General features: G+C 37.9%; 1 protein-coding gene across 2 annotated transcripts in view; it reads right to left on the reverse strand.

Annotated features, from left to right (window-relative positions):
* The window catches only part of TBC1D19 (TBC1 domain family, member 19), a 207,889-nt gene that overhangs the window by 114,134 nt on the left and 75,483 nt on the right, over window positions 1-18,272 (reverse strand). For both annotated transcript variants that reach the window (XM_006899261.1, XM_006899262.1), the window contains 4 exons: window positions 17,415-17,525; window positions 9,854-9,926; window positions 6,893-6,931; window positions 5,210-5,322 (listed from right to left, as the gene is read on the reverse strand). In XM_006899261.1, coding sequence (XP_006899323.1) covers window positions 5,210-5,322; window positions 6,893-6,931; window positions 9,854-9,926; window positions 17,415-17,525 — 336 coding nt within the window. The remainder of the gene's footprint in view (window positions 1-5,209; window positions 5,323-6,892; window positions 6,932-9,853; window positions 9,927-17,414; window positions 17,526-18,272) is intronic.

The following is an 18,272-nucleotide window of genomic DNA, read 5'->3' on the forward strand; positions in this document are numbered from 1 at the left end:
GTGTCAGAGGCAGTGCAGTTGGCGCAGGATAGAGCAGGGTTTAGGGCTGCTGTGCATAGGGTCGCTATGAGTCGAAAATGACTCAACGGCACATAACAACAACAACAACCCTTTCCAAAGTCCTGAAGTGCAAATATGTCCGTTTAAAGACTAATGTGTGCCTGATTCAAGCCATGGTTTTTCCAATCACCTGCTATGCATCTGAGAGCTGGCTAATGAATGTGGGTGCTAGAAGAAGAAACAATGCCTTTGAGTTATGGTGTTGGAGACGAGTGCTAAGTATCTCATGGACTGCCAAAAGAACAAACAAATGTTTATTGGAAAAAGTGCAACCAGGGTCATGCTTGGAAAGGTGGAGGATCAGTAAAGGAAAGGAAGACCTTCAATGAGATGGATTGATACAGTGACTGTAGCAATGGGCTCAAGAGTGTTGGGGACAGTATTCAAATTTGTTGTTCATAGGCGGCTCCTTGGAGTCAAGGATTCTAAAGCTTTGTCTGACGTACTTTGGGCATGTTGCAAGGAGGGACCAGTCCTTGAAGGGACATCATGTTTGGGAGAGTGGAGGGACAGCACAGGAGACAAAGAACCTCGATGAGATGGAGTGATTCAGTGATTGGGGTGGTGGGAGTAGGTGTGTTGGAGAAAGTGAGGTTGACACAGGATAGAGCAGGGTTTAGGGTCTTGTACATAGGGTCGCTATGAGTTGCAAACAACTCGACGGCACATAAAAACAGCAACAACAGGGTCATTATTAGTTGTACACAACTTGATGGCACCTAGCAAAAACAACACATCAAGTATGTCCTATTTAGAACATTTTTAGAGATTTTTATTTACTATTGTTTAATTTTAAAGTGTTTCGTTTACATTTATATTTGACACAAAAAAACTGAAGTAAACTAAAAATAATTCTGTAGGTATTATATACTGCAAACTGAAGGCATTCATTTGTGCATTAATTGCAAATTATAAGTGTCATGAAGAACTTAATATTAATTACCAGTCTAAGTAACAATGTGCTTATAATTGCATTTTTAATGGTCTTAACTATAATAATAAATGCCCTTCATGATTAGGAACATAAAATTAATAAATACTTTAATACAAGTAAGTTCATTAAAATTCTAATTTTGCTGCATGCCCCTATAAAGAAATGCATCTTTAAGATGCTGCCAAAAATTAACATCCATAACTTTAAGCCTATGTTATAATAGTGTTACGGACAAAAATCTCCTTTCAGTCATTCAGAAGAAGAAAAAAAGAAACACATATCAGAGAAGTTGGAAAGGACCTTAGAACTACCTAATGCACTTCTTGTATTCTGCACATAATGAGGTCAAGTCAAATGAATTGCATTAGAGAAGATTAGAGAACTAATGAGAGACTTGTTGTTGTTGATTGCCTTCAATTCAAGTATGACTCACAGAGACTCAATGAACAAAAGTCCTGAAGCCCCTCTACAACTACAGACATTTATCAAAGTTCATAGGGTTTCCGGAGGAATGTTATTTAGGAAGTGGATACCACTCCTGCATAGACTAGTACTAACTCCCAGTCCGTCGAGCTTTCTCCTGTTTTAATAGTTTGTGGTGTCATTTTTTTTCATATAAAATGAAAGAAAAGTATGGACAGGATAATAAAAATTATACTGTTACAACTAATTTTAAATCATTTTATATTAACATATAAAGTTTATACTATAGGATACATATGCATTCATAAAATGTAACATTATCAGTAACAAAACAGGATATTTTTTAACAGTACTCCACATATACTCTGTTAGTAAAGCTATGTAACAGTAAAAATGAGTAATAAATTATGATTATTAAAAGGCAACCTCTGAAAAACAAAAGAACCTACACTTTTAGCACCAGAGAATACAACATTCCCAAAGCATGAGAGATGAAATTTAAGTTTCACCATCCTTGCCTCTAAGAAGCATCCTATTTGTATGTTCTCTGAAACGGCTTGTTCTTTCAGTAGTAGTCCAAGAGATATTCAGTAGAAATTGTCATTATTGAAACTTGAGGCTTGACTTTGTTCCTAAGTTCTTTTGGTTTGAGAAACGCCAAATGTGCTCTTCCCTTTTGGTTTCCTATCTCCAGGTCTTTGTACATTTTACTATAACACTCTGCCTTCTCCAGCTGCCCTTTGAAATCTTTCTTTCTCTTACTTCAGCATTTCTCCCCTTTGTTTTGGCTTTTCTATGTTCTACTGGGCATATTATATTGGGGAAGAGAATGCAAACAAGTCCACCAGAACCAAAATATGACCTTAAACCCATCCCAACTGAATTTAAAAACCATCTCATGAGATGATTTGAGGCACTGGACACTGATGGGTACACTGTCAGAGAGCTGCCTAAAGTGGCAATGATGCAGTAAGCAATGATGTTAGCCAAGGAGCAATGATGTTAGTTTGAAGACTGAAAGGTCCCCAATGCAGGCCATGGTCTTTTCAAATACTTGCTATGCATCTGAGAACTGGACAATGAATAAGGATGACAGAAAAGAATTGGCACCTTTGACCTGTGTTGATGGAAAAGAGTATTGAAGATCTCATGGACAGTCAAAAAAATAACCAAATATTTCTTGGAGAGAGTGCAGGAAGAGTGTTCCTTAGAGGCAAAGATGATAAAGCTTTATCTCACATATATGGGCATATTTTTTCACATATGAAAAACATAAGAGGCACCTACCAACAACAGTAATTCACATATGGGTGCCAGGAAAGGCTTTCTGGAGAAAAAGACTTGAAGTACAAGCAAGAGCTTGTCAGAGGAGGAGAAAGGCACAAAGAGAAGTTTTTAGGCAGATGGAACAAAGAGCAGAACAAAGGAAAAGCATGGGATTTTTTATCCCTCTTTTTAAACATTTACTTATTTTTTATTCATTATTGTATATTTTCTTCTCCCTAAGCCTTGCCTTCTCCTAGCCCACCCAGAAACGCACCTCTTGTCTAGATTGTGGCCATACAAAAAAAAGGCATGTTATGAAGTTTAAAATAATGGATCATTACAAGGTTTTAAGAAGGACAGTTGAGATACCAGCTTTCAGTTTTCAAAGCAGGGTTGACAAAGGATTTGCAGGGAACAAGGCTGAAGACAAGAAGCAGGTAGAGAGTTGTTTAATTCAGACAAGAGATGATAGCGTTCTGCAACAGGGTGAGTGTAGCATGAATATAGAGAAGCAATTGAATTGAATCTATATTTAGGAGGTAAATCAAGCAGAAATTGATGAGGAATAATTAATGAGGAACTGATGAGGAATCAAGTAGAAATGAAGAAGGAAATTACCTCACATTTCTGACTGTGGCACCTGAGTGGCAGCAGCACTGAGAAAGGTAGCCAGACAACTGAATCTGAGATGCTTATGTGCACTAGAAAAGGAGCATTGGCAAGGGTGTCTTTAAACTGTTGTCTTTGCTTTTCAGTACTTTAAAGAAGTTCTTGACAACAGATTGTCTCCAAAATGGATGGCTAGTCCTGCTTCTTAGTCTGGAAGGTCTTCTGAGACCTGCCTGTTGTGGAAGACCTCACTAGTCTTTGAAATACTGGTGGCCTGGCTTCCGGCATCACAGCAATATGCAAGCCACCACAGGATGGCCAAGTGATGGACGATCAGTGGTTAATGTGAATGTTGACAAATGTGAATCTTTTGGAGACACAGGGATTTGTGACAAAGAAAATACATAAAAGCAGTCCTTTTAAGCTCCTATGTTTGTGTTTCTGTTAGGGGCTAGTAAGTCAGCTAAGAGTCAATGAACCCTAGGAACCACAGAGTGGTACCTTCCCTATCCTGCACCATTACCACAATCTCCACTTCATATGGAGGTCAAAGAGAGCTGGACAACATATAAGGAAGACTGAAGAAGAACTGATGCCTTTTGAACTCTGGTGTTGGCAAAAAGGACTGAATAAACCATGTACTGTCAAAAGAACAGACACATCTGTCTTCGAATAAGTACAAGCAGGTGCTCCTCAGATAGATGGATGGTGAAAGTTTCTCTCACTCAGCTTAAGCATGTTGTTAGAAGGCAGTAGTCCTTGGGAAGACAGCATGCTGTGAAAAGTAGAGTCTGTGAAAGAAAGGAAGACCCTCAACCAGGTGGAATGACACAGCAGCTACAGCAAAGAATCTAAGCATGGCAGAAACTATGAAGTCGGTACAGGATAGTGCAAAGCGTTAAGCTCTTGTTCACAGGGCTGCTATGAGTTGTAGTCAATTTAATGTCATAGAACAACAACAAAACCAGCAAGTTATCTACAAGTTAGATCAGGGAGAAGGAATTACATCTTCTTGGGCAAGGATTGGTACACTTCTAAGTTGTTGTTGTTATGTGTCATCGAGTTGCTTGCGACTCATAATGACTCTGTGTATAAAAGCCCTGAACCTGCTCTATCCTGTGCCAACTTTACCATCTCTGACACACCTATCCTCGTTTCCCCAGTCACTGTATCAATCTATCTCATCATTGGTCTCCCTCTCTTTCTCCATCTCTCCTCCTTTCCAAGCATGATGTCTTTCTTTAAGGACTGGTCCCTCCTTGTAGCATGTCCAAAGTATGTCAGACAAAGCCTCAGAATCCTTGCCTCCAACGAGCAGCCCTAAGCATCAAACAGAAAGAAAACAAAACCCAAAACCAACCACAACAAAAATAAGTTGCTATTGAGTTTTACAGCCTCTGAAATCACACTGGAGGGTCAGCTATCAGTCAGTTCTGATTTGATAGCACACAGCCACATAATAAATTATTAATAACAAAAATTTCCAAGCACACAGTAATCAAAGCATTTGGTAACCTTATTTTTGAACTCCAAATAAGTAATTTTAAAAATAAGAAGTGGGGTGAATATCAAACCAAGACATAAATATAATGAATATAAGAGCCCTAGTAGCACCAAGGTTAAATCAGTAGGCTATCAACAAATTGGTCTGTGATGTGGACACATCAGATCTTTGAAAAATAAACATCAACAACTCGAATTTGGCCCATCCTTTTTTTCCTCCTTGGCTCAGCAGGTAAAGAGGTATGCTGTCAACACAAAGATAGGTGGTTTCCATCAATTGGCTGCTCTGCGGGGAAGCAAAAAGAAACACTCCTTTCCCGTGTGATTTACAGCCTCTGAAAACCTGCTGGAGGGTCAGCCGTGAGTTGGTTCCAATTCAAAAGCAATGTGTTTTGAGGGTTTTTTCCTCCTTACCTCAGGCTGACTGGAAATGTTCAGAATGAGAGTCCACAATTCAGCTCTCAGTGCTGTGGGGCTTCCTTGTCTGACATACTGTTGAGCCGCAGCACTATCTTGTTCTGCGAGAACTGTCAAAAGTAAATTAAAATCACATCAGAAAAATCCAGAAGTAAGAAACAACACTGAAATCTTTTATGAAAAAAAAATCTCTGGGGATAGCTTATATAATGTCATTTCTTAAGAACCTCTTTTAAGAGTCTGAATTTTGATGTAGCCCCTATTTACAGCCCTTTATGTTACAAGCCTTGAGCTCTTCTATCCCCCACGTAGACTGACAAAAGGTGTTAAAGCAGGCATCTTGAGTTTACTTTATGAGTCTGAACTTAGTGATGCATATATGTGATAAATTTTGGATTCTATGATCAAGTGAACTCATAGCTATAAAAACTCTAAAGTTTCTAGGCATATTCTACTACACCATGAATGTTCTAGTACTTTCAAGTAATATGTTACGGTGAAGTGTTATGGCTACAAATTATTCAAATTACCAAGGATTTTAAATGCCTATTCTGTTGAGTAGCTTATTACTTAACTGCCAAAATGAACAGAAAACAAGAACTTTTAAAGCACTAAAACCAAAAAAGATCTGATAACTTCTTTAAGAAAGCCAAAAATACTTAAGCGGCTACATTAATAAATTGACGTGGTGGCCTTTTGTTTTCATTTCTATTCTCTTTAAGAAAAATATCAGCTATTTATACTGGACATAAAGACAAGAAAGGAAGGAAGAAAAAAGCAGGCAAAACAGCTGTCGCTGTTTGTGTAACAGACTGTCTTATTTTCTTATTTAAAAAAAGCATGGAGAAATATCTTGTCCTAAATGAAAAAGACATTAGCAGAAAAAATAAAGGTGCCACATTACATAAAAGAAGCAGCACATGCTTTCATGCACGGTGTGTCTGCTGTTGTTGCCAGGTGCCCTCAAGGAAACGCTGATTCCCCAAGGCCCGAGATTTGAGAGATCCAGACCCTGGCTGATCCTGCCACACAAAGCGAGTCTTTTAAAGCAGCTTGCTTTGGAAAAATTGAGCAAAGGAGTTTGGTATCAGACAGTCTAATTGCCCTAGAAATCTCGACCTAACACAAAGACTTATCTGCACCACACATTCCAAAGACAATACAGGATTTACGAAAATAAAAGGGGGGGGGTAATGTCTTCAAAAGATAGGGAAACATTATTCCAGAAAACACTAAAAGCTGCCTTGGTGATTAAGTCCTTCCATTGTGATCAGGCATCAGGAAGCGCTCAGATACACTTTCTCCTGATGCAAGAGCATATTCCCATTAACACTAATGAGAGCGACGTGGGTGCACTGAAGGGAGAACCAGCCGCCTTGATTTTAAAATGAAATTCTATTGCTGAAAAGATTGGGGAATGTGCGCCTGCATTTATTATTTTTCTTTCAACAAACCAACTGTGTACGTCTTTATCTGACTTTTACTGGTAAAGCCTAACTGACTGATACATTTCCCCTCTTTATTAAGACCTCACTATATTACCTACATGATTAAATGTTATTCTTGCTTTGGGTATTCACTTTTCACAGATGAAAGTTCAGTTTGGAGTGCAACATTCTGACATTAACATAGGACTATCTGATTTTTCAGAAATTGCAATAAATATAATCAAAAGCTTACCTTTCTGCCCTATACGTACATGTTCATTTTCAAAAAGTTCTAAAAATTTTCAAAGAAAAGAAAATTATCAGACAGCTAATTATTATCAGTTACTTAATGAATATTTTTTTACATTTTTTTATTAATTTAAATGAAATTTTACAGAGACTTAGGGTTTCCAGTCATTCATTGTTGCACTTTTCTCCCTGCCTGCCCCCTCCCCCCAATTCACTCTTCTCCTTGAAAAGAAAAAGAAAAACTCTTTCACTGTTATGCAATCCCTCCCCCCAAGTCCACTTAACTATGCAGCCTTCATTCTGCACTCCTGTCATGACAATAATACTTAATCATATATCCCTTTAAAACAGTTCTCTCCCTCATCTGTTTCAATGTAGTACACATCATTCCTCCCCTCCTTCTCTGCCTACCCTCAACCCCGATGTCAGTCCCATTTTACAACAGTGACCCTATGCAATATTTGTCCTTTCGTGACTGAGCTATTTCACTCAGCATAATGTCCTTCAGGGTCATCCGTTTTGCATAATATTTCATGAGCTCCTTAATTTTCAATGCTGCATAGTATTCCATGGTGTGAATATACCAGAGCTTTTCTATCCATTCGTTTGTTGATGGGCACTTGGGTTGTTTCCAACTCTTTGCTGTTGCAAACAAAGACGCAATAAACATGTGTGTGCATGTATCTGCTCGGGTGGCAGTTATGGTTTCTTTAGGGTAAATTAATTTTCAGGAGTGGAATTGCTGGGTCAAATGGTATTTCTATTTACAACTTTTTAAGAAAGTGCCATACAGTCTTATATAGTGGTTGCACCATTTTACATTCCCACCAACAGTGAGTAAGTTTTCCAGTTTCTCCAAACCTCACCAGAATTTGAGATTTGCTGTTCTGTTAAACTTTGCTATTCTTACTGGGGTGAGATGATATCTCATAGTTGTTTTAATATTGAGCATTCTTTTCTGGTACACATACTTTTAAAGCTGAGCAAAACTATTAAAACTGGAAGATATTTACCCTGATATGTAGCAAAGTATCTTTTAATAAGTTTACAGACAGTAGAAGGGAAATCAAGTAAGTTTAGTAAGAAGAAAAAAATGATATATTAATTTTCCTGCTATTAAAACAAAACAGAGTATCTTCATATAACATAACATTTCTCAAAGAGGAAGGGAGGAAAATGTACAATGAATGCATGAAAACCCAACCTTTCAGTAAACTTAGGTTAAAATCACAATTAATTTTTTTTTTTTCAAAAAAGGAGACTTCATCTCACATACTTTGTGCATTTTATCAGGACAGACCAGTTCTAGAGAAATATCATGCTTGATAAAGTAGGGAAAATGAAAAAGATGACCCTCAGTAAGATGGACTGTCAAAGTGACTACAGCAATGGACTTAATAAAAACAACAAAGACTAAAACATGTAGCCAAGTACTCAAAATTCTACTAACACTGCAACAACTGCTGTTATGCTCAGAGACAAACGCCAAAGATTCTTGGGAAACCCCATGACCTCGCCTGACAAATGCCTAGGTTGTATAGCATAATCTCTAATTCTGACTCTAAAATTTTATGATTCTGTCAAAATGTTGTTACTGACTTTGAAGGAGAATGCTTTTTTATTAAAGAATTTTACAACATAAAAAACAAACCCCTTTCAACAACTCCATCTGCATAGTCCTCTTTCCACTTTAACCTACTATTAAAATTTGCCTAAGCAAAATCCCAATACAATATAAGTGAAAATCCACTATAAAAATGCCATTTTAAAAGGTTAGAGGAAAAGTAACTTCATTTATAGTATGTGCCAATTATAATGTAAAAAGACTCATAAACTAGGCCATATTTCAAACATACTGAATTGAAACAGATGAGGGAAAGAACAGTTTAAAAGTGATATATGATAGCATATTATGACTATCACAGGAATCCAGAATTAAGGTTGCATAGTGGAGTGCATTTGGGCAGGGAGTGGGGCAGGGTCGGGGTTGAGGTAAGGTGGGATTGTGTACCAACAAAGAAGTTTATCTTTTGCTTTTCAAAGAGAGGAGAGAACTGGGGGGAGGAGGGTAAAGAAAAAAGTGCAACAAAGAATGCATGAAATACAAAATCTCTGTAAATGTTTATTAAAATTAATAATTTTTTTTAAAAAGACACTCTTTAAGAAATTGAAAAGTAAGTCTTAAAGTGGGAGAAGAAATCATCAAAGAACTTGACAGATAAGAGAGTCAGAGAAGTCAAAGAGAGAGCCAACAAATATTTGAGTAAGTGATTAAGCACAAGCACGTGAAGTCACCAGGGAAATGCAAATCAAATCATTACAAAGAAATACTACGCATCACAATGGCTACAATGAAAGAATGGCAAGTCAAAATGCAAAAAAAAAACATGCAGCAAATGGATTTATCACATAAAGATAGTGGGAGTGTAAATGGGTCCAACCAGTTTGAAAAAGTGTATCTCCTAATGCTGACCCTATGTTGACCATACGCATATGGTTGGCTGCAGTGGAGCCTATTCCAAGCCTCTGGATATAGAGTAGAACTGCATACATAGCCAGGCCTGTCTTTGGAGGCACCTCTGAGTAGATCGTACAGCCAACCTTCCAGCCAATAATAAAGTGCTTTACTGCTGGAGCCACCCAAAGACTTCTAAACATGTGAGAGGCTAACGTCAGATGCACTTGGTCAGTGCAGCTCCCTTGGGCCCAGGCCACCAGAGCTCCAAAAGGGAAACACCTGTGTTCTCAATGCAGATTTTCCAAACAAAATCATTTACACGTGTCAGATAACTTTTGAAAGTTATTTTGCAAACTTTCAAATAAAAAAATGCTTATAAAATTGAACTCTGATAGTTATAAAATACAGGTTTCCATTACATATTTGGTTGTAACCCAAAGAAAGGCAAAAAAGTAAACTAAAAAGAACTTTATCGTGAACTATATGCCCTAAGGAAGAAATACTTACCAGGAGGCACTTGTGTAGAATCATCTATACCCAGTTGTCCTGTATTTAAGCCAAGTTCTACAAAGAATTCTTTCTGAAAAATAATATGCACAGACTTGACATGCAACTCATACTCTTTTAACATACAGCTCAACTTTGGATGCTAGGAAAGGCTATTCCTTAGAGAAGGACATCATGCTTGGTAAGGTAGAGAGGGACGGCGAAGGAGAGGAAGACCTTCAACCAAAGAAGGAAGCAGCCCAAGCGCCCATCAGGTGGATTGATCCGGTGACTACTACAATGGGCTCAAGTGTGTCAGAGATTGTGAGGATGGCACAAGGTGGGTAGGCTTCAAATCTGTTGTTCATAGAGTCACTACGGGTCATACTCAACTCAATGGCACCTAACAACAACTAACCAAAATACTTTAATACACATTATTTTAAAAATCACCTTCATGTAAATGTCAGCTTAAATAAAAACCACAATATAAAATAAATCTCTGCTTCATCCAAATATCTAAAAAAGACAGCATTTTTACACATCTAAAAAAATAGAATAACATGCTTCTTTACTACAGGTATACTAGCAACAACATAACATGTAACATTTACTATTTTCATGTGAAATAAACATGAAAGACATAAACATTTAGGAAAAACTAATATATATATTTTATGTAAAAACTTTAAAATATCATAATCCTTTTTCTTGTTCTATGGGTTTTAGATATGAGTCCCTTATCAGATATGTGATTGTCAAATACTTTTTCCTAGTCTGTGGTCTTCCTTTTTAATGTGTTGGAGAAGTTTTTTGATTTGCATAAGGATTTGATTTTTAGAAGATTCCATTAATCTAGTTTATCCTCTCCTGGTAGTAGGTTTTTCCATTATACTTGAAATTCTATTTATGCCTTAGATTAGGGATTCCTGAGTTGTTCCTAGGTTTTCACCGATGAACTTTATAGCCTGGTTTTTCTTGTAGGGCCCTGATTCCCCTTGAGTTGGATTTTGTGTATAGTGTGAGGTGTGAATCTTGCTTCAGTTTCCCAGTTTTGCCAGCATCATTTGTTAAAGATACTGTCATTTTCCCACTTGACTGATTTTGTTTCCTTATCAAAGGTCAGTTGACCACAGGTAAATGAGTTGATCTCTGGGTTCTTTTTTTTTTTTTTTAACTGCCTTTTGATTAGGTATTTATTTAAAATAAGCTGTCCCAATGGAGGATTTGAGTTTATGCTGTAGGCTTCTTTTCCTCTGTGGCAGGTTTCTTTTCTACTTGTGTCTTCGCAACTGCTGGTTTCTCGGTGGCTGCAGCCTTCTTTCCCACTGAAGGCTTCTTGGGCTTCTTCTTCACACCAACAGCAGCTTTCTCTGCTCCCTTCTTCCCTCCCACAGGCTTCTTGCCTGGAGGAGCCTCCTTCTTACAGATTTGGCCTCCAGTGCTTTAGCCGCCTTAGCCACCCGGAGTCTGTGATTCCTGGCCTAGCGAAGAATGGTATTTCAGCGCATGGTCTTTGCATACAGATTAAGCTTCAACATGATTCTCAGTTTTCAGTGCGTTCTTCCTCAAGACTCTGCGATGAATCTTCTTGCATGGTGCTTGGAGGGCCCTCTGCATCTCTGGGCTTTTCAAGTTTCTGCTGAGATCTGTATTCATCATCTTGTGCATGGGAAGGTTGTAGTTGCTCTGGAGGGAAGCTGGTTCCGCCATACAGCTCATCTAACTTTCGAAAAGCATTTTCAGTCCAAATGCAGAATTGGCCCACATGCCCACCAGGAGCAAGTTTCAAAATGTTCAGTTTGCTTACATTAAGCAGAGTAATTCCAGGGATATTTCTGAAGGCCTTGATGATACCATTATCCTTGTTATAGATAATGCATGGTCCCCAGCACTGGATGCGACGTCGATTTCTCATTTTACCTTTGCCAGTTCTCTTTCGCTGGGAGGCACAGACCTTTTTGATATTATTCCAGTCCTCAAGTTTCTTAAGAAGCAGGGCAGCCTCCTTGGTCTTCTTGTAGCCCTCACCTTTATCTTCAGCTACCAAAGGAAGTTCAGTACGATGATGACCTTTTGACATGAACAGTGCAGGCAAGGCCGAGGCAGCCAGGGAGGAGCAGATGGCATAGCGCTTCTGAGTTGTGTTCACTCTAACGTGCCAACGCCACCAAGTTTCGGTTGGTGCAAACATGCAGCCTCCACGACACATATTTCCAAAAGCACCTTGGCAAGGGCGATGAGTCCCACCATGTCTAACTCTGGGAATTCGAGCCACAGCTCTACCCGTACCCCAAGACTCAGCACTGGTCTGATGACCTGCCAATCTGCTGACGGCATAGGGCTGCCTGTTGTTTTTCGGGCCGAGTGGGAGCCTTGAACACAGCTGGCAGAGCAACATGTTTGCCAGATGATTCTCCCTTTTCTGAGTACACGGATTATCAGTGGACGAGCACACACCATGGCTGGGAGAGAAGGCCATGCTCCTCTCAACCCGGTGGCTCCCACAGAAAAAAGTGATCTCTGGGTTCCTGATTATATTCCATTGATCTACCTTTCTGTCACTGTACTATCACCATGCTCTCTTGATCCCTCTGGCTGTGTTAATAGGATTCGAGATCAAGGGGTGTGATGCCGCCTATCTTGTTGGGGTTATTTTCAGTAGTAAAACTGTAGTAAAGGCAAACAGCTCAATTACAAAATGGGCACAAGATATGAATAGCTACTTAATGAAGACAGTCAACAAACACATGAAGAAATGTTCAAAATTCCTAGCTATCAGAGAGATGTAAATCAAAACAACAATGAAGTATCATCTCATCCCAGCAACAATAGCAAAGTTCAACAGGATAGCAAAGAACAATTATGTCAAGGCCATTCAGAGATTGACACTCATTCACTGCTGGTGGGAATGCAACACTATGGAAGGCAGTCTGCTGCGTTCTCAAAAAGTTGGAAATAGAAATACTATTTGGCCCAGCTCTCCCACTACTTGAAATATATCCTACATAAACGAGGGCTATTACACAAACAGATCTATGCACATCCATGTTTATCACAACATCACTTACAATAGTGAAGAAATCGAAGCAGCTCAAGTGCCCATTTACAAATGGATAGAAACCTTGCTGTACATCCACACAATAGAATATTACACAGTGGTGAAAAATAATGTGCTTGTTAAACATAACACAACACAACATGGGTGAGTCTGGAAACATTGCGCTGAATGAAATATCTCTGTTAGAAAAGGACAAATACTGAATAAGACCACTGTTTTAAAAATAGGATGGATACAGGGGAGGAGCAGCGGGGAAAGAATGGATAGATAATGAACATAGCACTGGACTAAGAGAAGAAAGGGACTATCTGAAATGAATGGATGGATGATTAGACATTATATGTATGACAATTAACAATCTGAAATAAAATACACATTACAAAACTGAATTGGGGAGAGAGAAAAAAATGTGAATGAATGAAAACTCATTCTTTCTGTAAACATCCACTAAAATAAAAATTTTATAAAAGTTGTTGTTTATCATTGAGTTGGAACCAACCCATAGCGCTGACCCTCCAGTAGGTTTTCAGAGGCAGTTATCTCCTTACATGGGAGGAGAATGCCCATTCTTCTCCAATGGAGCAGCTAGTGGATTTGAACCCTGCATCTTCAGGATTACGCCACAGATTCTCACCATTGTTGTTGTTAAGTCCTGTTGAGTCAACTCATAGCGGCCCTATGAACGAAAAATCTGAACATTTATATAACTTCATTGTTTCTCCAAGTTCATAGAGTTTCTGGAGGCAAGCTATTTCAGAAGTGAATGCCACTCCTGCTTCCGAGCTTGTTTTAATCAGGGAGCTCCACCAAACACTGTGCACCATGTGCACATCAGTATCACAGCCACCAAAAATCATTCCTTCAAGTGTGCAGCCTTTAGTGACATCTTTTTTTTCCTGGTGACTTTTAACCAATGCAAGGACTGCTATTATTTTTAAATCGTATTTTAAATAGTTCTTTATTTTGTGTAGAGAACTCTGGTAATCTAGAAGGTAAGAAGTTGTGCTGCCAATCCAGAGGCAAGCTGTTCAAATCCACCAGCTGCTCTTTAGGAGAAATACAGGCAATCTCCTCTCGAGTGATTTACAGCCTCTGTTTAGGTAGCAGATTTCCCCTACCAATAAGGAATGGAATAACTATGCTTTTTGAGTAAATGACTCTAATGTGCAATCCTTTCCTGCAGCACACACATGCATACGCTCATGAATACATACAGTCATCTCACCCAGTTTACATACCTATTGTTGTCAAGTCAATTCTGATTCATGGAAACCCAACAGGACAGGAGAGTCATCCCATAGTGGTTCCAAGGCTGTAGATCTTTACAATGGCAGACTGACACATCCTTCTATTGCAGAACAGCTAGTGAGGGGCAACTGAGCACTTAACTACTGTGCCACCAACACATTTTTGTTGTTAAGGCTCTGTCAAGTTGGTTCTGACTAATACAAAGAACAAAATATTGCCCAGTTCTGTACTATCCTCAAAACTGGTGCCAAGCTTGAGCTCATTGTTACATCTACTTGTGTCAATACATCTCATTAAGGCAAGGACTTGATTCTTTTTGCCAACTCTCTACTTTTCCAAGCACAATGTCCAACTTCTATTGTTCTATCCTGTTAATTTCACCAAAGTATGCAAGACAATGTTTACACTTCTTCCAAGATCAATCTGTTTCTATAACAGTTGATGGTATATTCAGTACTCTTTTTTTTACCACTAACATTATATGTAACAAGTGTCAATTTTATCTCCTAAAAACTGTCTAACATTACCAGTATAGTTATATCTGTAGCTGTGCTTTCTATGGTACTGTACTTCATTCAGCTCTTAATAAAATAAACACTGCAAATATCTAAGACAACTTAATTTTTAGGTAGAACTGGACTCAAGTACTCCGTTAAAACAAGGATAGATTAAATTTATTCTCCAGACTTCCTCTACTTATCCAGTAATGTCTGGGAAAAGTAATCATGGTGTCTGGTATTTTTTAGATGTAAAATTCCTACATCATTCACATTATTTTTATTCCCTGAGTAATTAAATATTTCTATTAATATTTGCTTTAGTGTTTTGTTTCTTTTCTAATTGCTAAAACCCTACTTCCTTCTCCCTAAAAAAATAAAATTAGATTTTAATCCTTCCCAATTACCTATTACTGTTTTAAGTAAGTGATTTATTAACGTCCCTTATGAGACAGTTACCCAGCCTCACTTACTATATTTTTAATATAATCACCATTATAGTGTCATTCATTAAACTAAATCTGATTTTTATTTTTGTGAAAAGTGCTGATTGCATCCAACATTACCGATTTTTAAAGAGAAACTTCCCTCTATGCACCAAGTTTGATTTTCATACCCCAAAAAGAAATTCAGTTCAATAAGCACTTCCCCATGCGGTTCTGTAATCAAGATGGACAATGGACACTGTCCTTAGTGCTAGAACATGTTAAAAGCACAAGCTGAACTCTCAACATCTGTTTTCTACTTCACTGTTCTGGGCTAATTTTCACTCAGCATCACCAGATCTGGGTCTTAATCTTAGATTTACTTCAAAACTCACCCAAGGCATTGTGCCTTTGGGGAAGTCTTCCTTGACAGTCCATCCAACTCTATGCTCTTTTATCACCTTAAACATTGTTATTAAATAATCACAGCATACTGGAATGCTTTTTTTGCTGCCTATCTTCCCATTAGCCTCAAGCTCTTGGAAGAGAAGGATCTTCTCTTATATATATGTATACCCTCAGCACTTAGCATCATGACTGTCACATAACAGAGAGGCTGTGTAACTAATGAACCACAATATTGAGTTCTAGGCCCAATCTGTGGTCTCCATGGAACTGAATTAGCAGTTCCAATTTAATAGATTTCAGTTTCAAAACATTTCTTTTCAACACAGTCTAATCTATATAACAGGAAACTCGGGTAGCCTAATGGGGAAAGGAGTCTAACTTCCTACCTAAAGGCAGGAAGTTGGAATCAACCAGCTGCTTCATGGAACAAAGAGAGGCAACCACCTTTCCCATGCATTTAGACCTTCTGAAAAATCTGCTAGAGGGTCAGCTCTTTTAGTTCATTCCAACTAACAGCATATAACAACAATAGCAACCATGTACATAACATTGTAAATTGGATTTTACAGCAACCCATCATGGGAATCAGTGAAGTTGATCAATTTGAATACTCAAACCAACAGGCCACAGTCAAAGATAGACCATGTGTTCTGGAGTTAGAACAACTGACTGACCAGTCAGGCCAAATAATGAAAGGAAGGTAGGAACAACTATCCTTAACGTCTGCAGGAAGAGGAGAGCTAATCACACTCTTAGTAGATATAATCATAATTTCTTTTTTTAATTTTTTTTTTTATTATTTTTGTGTGTACCGTCAAATCAGATCTGACTGGTACAGGAGGAGATTGTTCCTCCTTCTTCAGCAGAGCAACTGGTGGATTTGAACCGCACACCTCCGGGATTGCAGTGCATCTTCTTGCTATATAGTCATAATTTCTTGATAATTAAGCCATTAGCTTTTAGTTCTCCAGTAGCTAAGAACGTACCCACATGAACTCAAGGTCCCCCTGAGACAGAAAGAAGGCATAATTAGTTCTACACACACACATGCTGAGCCTTCTCCACAGTACCCTTGCCTGCTTCTTTACCTAGCACACTCCTCAGCATCCTTCAAGGCCTTGAACAAATGACAATACATCTGAGAAGACTTCCCTTTCTTACGAATCTGCCACTTCCTCTTCTGATCAGCCATAACACTTTGTACAGACTGCTACTGTAGGATTTCAAACCCCTTATTTTTCTTTTACAGCTTGTGATTAATGAAGTACAGGATCCTGCAAATCATGTGCACCTTTGTTACTTACTTACCTCTCCGGCCCCTCTCTGTGACCTCACCTTTCTCTAGCGATCCTGTCCTGCACACTCCCTAATTGTATACTGCCTCTTCCTTTTCATGTTAGTGTCTATGACCTAATCATTGATTTTCTCTCCCCCTCCCTTTCCTTCCATCCCTGTTAACTATCAAAGACTGTTCATTTCTGTATATAAACCTTTCTCTAAATTTTCATAAAGTTGTTGATAGTGAATTCATATAATATTTGTCTTTATTGTATGATTTTCAACTCAGTATAATATCCTTTATACTGGAGGCAAGGATTCTGAAGGTTTGTCTGACATACTTTGGGCATGTTGCAAGAAGGGACCAGTCCTTAGAGAGGGACATCAGGCTTGGGAGGGTGAAGTGCAGGAGAGGAAGAACCTCTATGAGGTGGATTGATTCTGTGACTCAGGAATGGGGTTAGGTGTGCTGGAGAAGAGTGAGATTTGCACAGGATAGAGCAAGGTTTAGAGCTGTTGTACATAGGGTCGCTATGTGTCGCAGGCAACTCAACAGCACACAACATCAACAACAACATAATGTCCTTTAGGTAGCTCTGATTATCCTAGTGTAATTCTATATTCATAGATGATAAACTAAATTATGTTTAAATATTTATACTTACCAATTCAGGGATGTCTTTTACTTTCAGAGGAAGTTGGATTAAACCCAAATGACTCCTGAAACTAACAGAATCACCATTTTCATAATTTGGATTGCGGAGATTAATTAATACCTTTGAAAACAAACCAAATAAAGGTGGTTAGTTTCTTTGTATTGCGCTTACATTTCTAAAATTAGAAGTGATGCTCATGATGTTGTTATGACAAGGTGAAAAACTATTTAAAGTTATGCATATACTTCAATTATATTCTAAAGCAGTAGAAAGTTGTATTGAGATTTTAACATGTAATACTATAAATTTTTAATTAGGATGGCTGTAATATTTCTATGTGGTGACTTATCACATAAAATGCAAAAAATGGCTAAAAATTAAGTTAGAGATGAAGAACATTTTAATAGTAATGAAAAAATAAAAATGACTGTAGTATTTTATCAGAAAAGGTTAGCAAAGAACAAAATTTTATTTCATTGTAATAATTAATTATCAGGAAAAATTTTAGAACCCATGTTAAAAAATCAGCAACACATTCAGAAAAATGGAGTAATATTGTGCATTATCTCTCAAAGTGTGATTAATGCATTCTAAAAATGTATAAAGTAAACAAGTAAAATCACTTGTATAAATTTAAAAAGATATGCAAATAAAGAAGTGTTAAATATTTGCACATCATTTAGTTTAGAAATCTCACTTCAATAATTAGTTCTATGGAAAATGGCTGGAAGGAACGAGTAAAGATGATTGCAAAAATAGGTTTGTAAAAACATTAAAAAACTTAAATATCCTATCAAAGTGTATTATTTAGATAAATAATGGCTAATTCAAATAATACAGCATAATATAATATAATAATACCAAATT

Source organism: Elephantulus edwardii, unplaced genomic scaffold (genome assembly GCF_000299155.1).
Source record: "Elephantulus edwardii isolate Elephantulus edwardi_28Jun2011 unplaced genomic scaffold, EleEdw1.0 scaffold00250, whole genome shotgun sequence".
In the NCBI taxonomy this organism is placed as follows: Eukaryota; Metazoa; Chordata; class Mammalia; order Macroscelidea; family Macroscelididae; genus Elephantulus; species Elephantulus edwardii.